Source organism: Macrobrachium nipponense, chromosome 22 (assembly GCF_015104395.2).
Source record: "Macrobrachium nipponense isolate FS-2020 chromosome 22, ASM1510439v2, whole genome shotgun sequence".
In the NCBI taxonomy this organism is placed as follows: domain Eukaryota; kingdom Metazoa; phylum Arthropoda; class Malacostraca; order Decapoda; family Palaemonidae; genus Macrobrachium; species Macrobrachium nipponense.
This window is the reverse complement of record NC_087213.1, coordinates 12,674,485-12,682,570: the sequence shown is the minus strand read 5'-3', so window position 1 is coordinate 12,682,570 and position 8,086 is coordinate 12,674,485. Positions and strand designations below refer to the sequence as shown.

General features: G+C 33.5%; 1 protein-coding gene across 3 annotated transcripts in view; it reads left to right on the top strand.

The window, feature by feature from the left end:
- Positions 1 to 5,013, top strand: part of LOC135198500 (peptidyl-prolyl cis-trans isomerase FKBP2-like) — a 36,819-nt gene extending 31,806 nt beyond the window's left edge. For all 3 annotated transcript variants that reach the window (XM_064226104.1, XM_064226103.1, XM_064226105.1), the window contains exon 4: positions 707 to 5,013. In XM_064226104.1, coding sequence (XP_064082174.1) covers positions 707 to 851 — 145 coding nt within the window. In that variant the 3' untranslated portion in view covers positions 852 to 5,013. The remainder of the gene's footprint in view (positions 1 to 706) is intronic.
- The last annotated feature ends 3,073 nt before the right edge of the window (positions 5,014 to 8,086 follow it).

Here is an 8,086-nt window from a genome sequence, read left to right as displayed (position 1 = left end):
CATTTAGTTATTGTTTAGTTATTGTTTTGTATAGATGAAAAGAACCCTAGTGACAGTTTTATATTTGTTCACATAAATTTTTTCTTAACCATAGCATTCTCATTGTTAACAGTAAAGTTTAGATTTTATCTATTAAATTACAGCTTTTTAAAAATTTGTCTACAGTGTTTATTGAAAATGATAGCCATCACCTTGTGATGAAAGAATGAGGAGCCAGAGTTATTGTAGTGGTTCAGTAAGCAGAACAAAGTACATACTCAGTATAAGACTGGTATGAAATGAGATTAAAAATTCAGTATTTTTAATTTTTATATATTTATACTGGTATTTTGTAGAATATGATGTGGAAGGGAAGATTTTTGTACCATGGTTAATTATACAATGTGGTTGATTTTTAGTGCAGTTGCATTTGCTGAGTAGGGATTTCTAATGTATTTTTATAATTAATTACATAAGTAGTTTACTATGGTGTCTTATGATGGTATACACAATACTTTAATACTTTTCATGGCAATTCTATACAGTAGTTCTTGAGGCATAGTTCTTTTTTTTACGCAAGTCATCAAGTCTTATTACTGAGACTTACTGATCTTGGTTTGGATAGGGTTAGCATAGTACAACGTGCATTTTTCCAAAAACTTAGTTTTATTTTTCTCATGCAGTACAGTATATTGTAGCTTAATATCCCTAATATTTTTATTGACAGGATGTGTGAAGGAGAGAAAAGAAAACTTGTGATTCCTTCAGATTTGGGATATGGTGCTTCAGGAGCGCCTCCCAAGATTCCGCCTCATGCTACCCTTGTCTTTGAAGTGGAACTTGTCAAGATTGAGCGAAAAGAAGAGCTATGAAAAACAAGATATCTTTTTATATATTGAATATTGTTAAGTAGTCTTTTGTAGTATTAGGTTCTTTATAATAAGATCATGCCTCTGATGTGTGTAGCGTTTTGTAATAATACAGTACAGTGTACTGAAACTGGTTATTTCAAGTACGTATTTACCTTAATAAGAAAATGCAACAGTGGAGGAAAGCCATTGGTTAGCATGCATTTGTAGAAATAAATGTTGCATTTCATAATTCAAAATATGTATATATACTGTACCCTTTAAGATTCATGGTATCCAGCTGAGTACAGTACTAAATATTCAAGGAACTGGTGAGCAGATTAAATAATGCAAAGTAGTATATAATACAAAGCAGCAAAGAAATATAAAATTTTCTGCTCAGTTTGTAGCTCTCTGATACATTCCTGCCACGTAGAGACCAGTTGTATATAGCAGTATATATAACTGAATCCGAAAATTTGGAACATGATAAATCCATAAATAAAGGTATAAGCCATGAAGGAAAAATAAACAATGAAGTTTCTGCAAGATCTTTCGACGTTCAACGTCCTTTACTTAGCAGATAAACTGCTAAGTAAAGGACGTTGAATGTCGAAAGATCTTGCAGAAACTCCGTTGTTTTTTAATTTTCCTTCGTGGCTTATACCTTTATTTATATAACAGTATGTGTACATATAAAATGGTAGGTGTAGATATAAATTTCTCTTAATTTTTTGTGTGTAGAATTTGTTGTTCTTATTCATTACCATGCCATTGCATTTAAGAAAATAACTGTCCCATTTCTTTATCCCATTTATAGTGATAAAGGCTAAACACTCACTCAGGTTGAGGCAATAGACTCTAATATTTAGACTATCATTGCTCTAGTTTTGTTGTACCTTTTATATGTTAATGCATATAATATTAGTTCTTGAGGGATTGATATCCTATATTTAACATGTATTTTACCCAATTTATATCACCATCATTCTTCAGAAATACCAGTTGTCAGTTAGTTATTGTTGGTTTTTATGAAACAAGCATGATTTCTTTCATATACAACAGTAGACTCTAGAATTGATGATTAACTCCTACTATTTCCTGTAGTACTTATAAAATATCTGTGCTGATGATAATTTTTAAGTAAAGGCAGCTTGCAACTCATGACTTGGAAAATGTGAAAAAGGGTCAGGGGTCAGTTAGTAAAAGTTTCCTTGGTTAGTGTAAGAATCTCTGACATTTTATCAAGGATCAGTTGGAGGTTGTGAGGATGTGTTGCTTTTATAAGTACAGTTGACCCCCGGGATTCGTGAGGAATGTGTATCACAACCCCCATGAATAGCTAACATCCCCAAATTCTTGACACCCCCCTCTAAAAATGCTTACAACTTCCTAGTTTGATAGTTCAAACACCAAACCACCCTTTAGAAATGTTTATACATGAATATTTTAATAGCTTTGTCACAAGAAATGCATTTAGTCACGAAAAAGATGTGAAAATACAGTAATTAGTGACTATTTTTCTATAGAAAATTCCAGGAATAGGCAAATTTTCTGCTAATAATGTGGACATACGTTCCACAGAAAAATCTACAAAATTAGTGAAACCATGAATCCAGAACTGCAAATAGGCAGGGGTCCACTGTAGTAGTACGTAGCTTCATCCACTTTGCAAGTTACAGTGAATCATCCATGATTGGAATTTTGGTAATAACAGGAATATATATTGCTCATGCATATACAGATGCAATAAACAAGTTGAAAGATAGATCCAAGAAGAGGCATACAAGTCAAATTATGTAAATGTAAGTTTTTATAGGATAAAGGTTAGTAAGCAACTTCAGAAGGAATTACAGTTTACCAGTTCACTTTGATTAAAGTTTATGAATATGTATTATTGATACTGTATAAAGGTATTGATTTATTAAAGATTGAATTATCAAAGGTAACGTAAGTATTGATGAATTAAGACTGATGAACAAGATTTTTCGTGATCTCTAAGTTAGTATGTTGGTTATCAAAATATAATCCATAATTTACATTAAAGGCATGAAAGTATTATTTAGGGTTTGTCTACAGTTCAGAGGGTATTTAATATAGGGTTAGTATAGAAGCTCCATGGACTAATCTGTAAAGATTATTTCTTAAGTTATGAGTAGCCAGGGATTGCCATAAGCAGGATTGGTTTACAAATTAAAGAATAATTGTATATAAGCTTCTCAAAAAAAGATTGGCCTGCCATCAGAAGTAACACACCTTGAATGAAGGAAGAAGAAAAAGAAGGAAAGAGCAAAGTGACTGAGGATGCTAACTATGCAAAGTATATATTTTGCAAAAGGGAAACTTGCTCCTGAGGATTCAACTGCTAATTTTAGCAATACACCCTGTATCTTCCAAGAGTTATATCTTGATTATCTCTAGTAAAGGGAAAAGAAAGCATTTTATGCAGAGTAAAGGCTCTGGCAGATTTCAAGTGGAATGATTTACATGTATGTTGTTAATTAAGAGACAAAGCTATGATTAACTTTGAGCTATTAGACTTGAAGTTGAGTTGAGTAATGGGTTGTTTTGGAATACTTTACTTGGTGTTGCAATATAGCCTTGGGGACATTAATATTATGTTTTATAGACATTAAGATCAGTCACCCATCATTGACTACATACTCAGAGAGGATGTTATACTGAAAGACATGAAACTGTTGGGAACGATATACAGAAGTTAGAACACAATTGTATATTACAGTTTTAATGTGATACATATAGGCTACCAGTGATGAAATAACTATCCTCCAGGGCAGATTTCTTCATGAACATGTATGTTTTTACGTGTGGTGTTCTATTTATGGCCTAAGATATGCAATGAATTATCTCCAGTCTTGTGTTTTGAACGTACTACCTGTGTTCATATTTAGTCCAAGTTAACTTTAATCTGCTGGATAGCAGAGTTATGTGTAATATATGGCATGCGTGTGGCCAGGCCTTCGCCTCCCATTGGGAAAGCCAAGCACACAGGAAGTTGCTCACTTACCTTTCCTTTTTCCTGACTAGCCTAATCTTGCATCTTTGTGTAAGTTCTCCTTTTACCAAGTTTATGTAATAGTTTTGTAATGTTGCACTTTTATAGTTGGATATCAGTTAACCAACTTGATATTTGGATTCCCAAAATTACTATTAATATTTTATGCTTATGCTACAGGGAATTGATCAGCTACGTTTATTGAAAGTTACCGTGAGACTGCTACTGTAAAGCCTAATTGAACAAAATCACTTAAACTATTTGTAAGATCAAATTATCAAACTATTTGTAAGATCAAGATAATTTTATTTATGGATTGCTTGGTAGAATTATCAAATATTAACTGGAATATTATTGACTAAGTTTTTTATGAGGTTTTAAGTTTCTAATTTATTAGTTTCCTGTTATTATTATAATTCCTCACATGTCACATAAAGTAAATTATGTATATAAATACTGTAATTTAATCTTGCTGAATTACAGTATTTAATCAAACTCTTAATAAGTTTTTTGAAAGTTTATACTGTTTGTTATCAGTATACGTAGCAGTGATTGATGGCCAGCTCAGTCTATACGTACTGTGGACTTATTGAGTATCATCTGCAAAACTTACTCCTTGTGGTAGCCATGTGTTATCAGGTTTATGTGAATCTTCAGAAGATCATTAATGGACATTTGCCTGCTGATCCACTAGGCTTTGAATTAATTCCTCACAGTTACTGCACAGTCATGATGATACATGTACTGATACTAGCATACAGGCTAGTAGGAATTGATTAGTCAGGTATGCTGTATGGTTTTGTAGCATTTTAGTTTCAATACAAGGGAGATTGGATTTGCCTTATTATTGGTACTTCCCCCATCTTGTTCATTACATTTTTGGTCTTTGTATAGAAAGTTGCATTTTCAATAGACCTATTTCTGGTTTCAGTTTCATTGTACTGTAACTGTTCTTTGTCTCTTATTTTTATTTTTAGAAAGTCCACACTTGCTGGGTTTTCTTTTTAACCTGTGGGCATAAAGGTTTTTTTCCTAATCTTTACTAATTACTAATTGGCTCACCCTAAGTTTTGTTGAATACTTTACTACTCTTTTGTAATTGGATAACTTTGTTTAGATATAAAGGTTGATGTGAATTCTCATAAATAGAAGAATGCAATTTTATTGTTACCTGGCAATTTTTTTTAATCCTTTTAGGAATAAAAAATGTTTCTTATACAAACAAACATGTATATGGGCATATTTAATTACTTTTCCACCATAAAGATACCAGGGAATTGTTGGTAACCTCCCAGGTTACAAGAAATGGTTACATTTCACTGATTTACTTTGCTATTCAATGTGTTTACTGTAATTTTGTGAATATTCTAATGCTTATGGAAATTGTTGTCTTGAAGGGTTTGCAAGTAGAATTAGGACAACAGGCTCTCTTTGTTCTAAACAAGGCTGTGTTAGCTGGTTTTAATGCCCTTGTTTATAGCTCATGAAGAATGTCATGCTGCAAAAAAATACCGAGGCTGACATACTTTACAAAGCTTGTACCAGTCAATGTAGACCATTACCTGATTCCAGAGTTTGGATCAGGTATTGTAATTTTTCTCTTTGAAAATTTGTCTACTACACAGTACAGTAGTGCCTCAGGATACGAAATTAATCCGTTCCGAAGTGGCCTTCGTAACCTGATTTTTTCGTATCTTGAACTACGTTTTACATGTAAATTGCCTAATTCGTTCCAAGCCCTACAAAAACACCGCAGTAAATTTTATAATAAAGCTAAATTGACCAATAAACAATGAAATACAACAATTTGGACCATTCAATACCTAACATAACCTTTATTGTAGTACGTACCTGTAAATAAAGTGTATTAGTGTACATGGTACAAGAAATACTTTACGTACATGTATGTACATATGTAGTAAAATGTGGAACCTTACCTTTCGAATGAGGCGATCTCCAAAAGTGGCGAAAGAGGAGGAGGACAAATGGCAGAAAACATGGACACTTAACTTTACGAAACACATTAAAAAATGGAAGAAAACATTAACACTAAACTTTACGAAACACATTAACAAATGGCAGAAAACATTAACACTAAACTTTACGAAACACATTAACAAATGGCAGAAAATATTAACACTTCTTGATTATCCCCATCTTTGTTCTCCATAGAAAGCATCCTCTTCTTTCTGTGAACTTCAGCAACATTCTTGGGTAATAACGTAAGTAATTAAGTTCACACACAACACGATAAAGTAACTTACTGTACGAAAGCGAAATCAATAACACGAATTTACGTTAACGAATTCCAGTGTTTACGATAACGCTGCCGCAAAAAATGGTCAAGGAACGCCTTTACGTAGAGGCATGATGCTGACCAATAGGAGAGCAGGATCTTGTGGCGGTGACTAGCATCAGGAACCAATGGGAGAGCGAGTCTACTCAGTTGGCGGCGCACGTTTTAAAATTGTTCTCGGTGGTCTGGGTGAATCTCGGACTTTACCCTTTCGCAACCTGAATTATTTTTGTATACAGAGGCAAAAAAATCTTTGCTTTCGTAACTTGGATTTTTCGTAATGTCAAGGTTCCACTGTAGAACTTTTTATGAGTTTTAACTGATGGTTTATGTGATGTAGATATATATGAAGTTGTTAATTCTTTTGTCTTGGAAGACAGTTTGCTTTATAAGGAACTGCTAACAATGTTTCGGTGTTTAAGAGCAATAAGCCATTTTGATATAGGAATGTATTGTATGGCCATCCAAAGTTGAGGAGTGATTTGTCCTTGAGAGTATTTGCAATCTATACCTGTTTTGAGAATTATAGCTCTGATTGGCTGTAGTAGAGATGATTCTTAAATCTCAGGCAGGTGGCAGAATCATGTTTTTACATAAGCCCATAAACCTACTCTTCTCTTGCCATTGTTCCCCTCCTCTTCCTCACCTTGTTTGCTTTCCTTTTCCCCAGGCTGGAGGAAACTAACGAAGAAGACCTTAAAGGTAGCCTTGTGCAAGAAGACTAAGAAACCTTTCTGATGACATTGCTCTCCCCCAAGGTGTGTTAAGTTCACTCTCACTGTTTGCAAGAGCACATAACTATTGGTGGCGAGGATGAATCAGTTTGCCAGCTCGATTTCGATTGATCCAGTGTGCTAGCTTGCTTCTGGCTGGGCCGTGTGCTTCTTTTTATTTGGGGGGGGGGGGGTGAATAAGACTGACCATGAATCTTCCTACCCTATTTATATCTCCAGAGGTGTTGAAGAGTCCACAATTTCCTTGTGATTGTCTTGGTTCTTCTGAATTGTTTAGATACATCCAGAGACGTATTTTTTAATTAATTAGGGTATCTGAATCTTTGGTAATATCCACTGATTACAGCAATTCAGTATTGCTTGGCCTTTCAAAACTTATTTTTTTCTCTTAACTTTCTGAGAAAAAGGTTGATTTCAGTTTTGTTTTGTTCCCTTAAAAGGTACAGAAATTGTCTCCTTGTGTTTTTCTTTGGAGTTTTGTCTGATGCACAAGTGACAAGTACTGACAAATTTTCTCATATTGGTCCATATAAGAGAAAAACCCTATTGATACCCACTATATCAAATACTGCGAATAGAAAACACAACTTAAAATGTGGTATATGTATATACTTGTTCTTTACTCAGGCTTAATGATGATTTTTTAGCTTTCAGATAAGCACTTTTGCTCCATTGCTCATTGAGTATTAAGTGGAACATGTTTTTATTGGTATGCTTGGCAGCTGCTGGGAGGATGCAAACATCAAATGTTCTGGATGATACTTACACACTCATTGGAAATTTGTATGAGTGGAATTATTTGAATATCTAAATTTTAATGTTGGATTTTGACAAGGCAGTTAATGATTAATACACAGTACTAGAAGGCCAGCCTCAGGTATGGATCTTCTGAATATTTTTCTTAGTTAGAAAATTATTATGTATTGGAATTTAATCTATAGATATGTTAAATTTAATAAGTAGAGATGAAAATTTTTATCAATAGGAGATTGATGAGAAAGTTCTGTTGAAATAATCAAAGGTTAATGGTATTGTTCTGTGCAATGTGCTTTCCTGTAAGTACAGCGCCTTTTTAAAGTATAGTGCTATAGCATAGAGATGGGATATATACATTTTTTCATAACTGCTCTTTTCAAATTAAATTTTGCATTGCCTTTTAATTTATAGTTTATTGATTGATTCCCCCATCTTGTGACATGTACTTCCAGTTAGT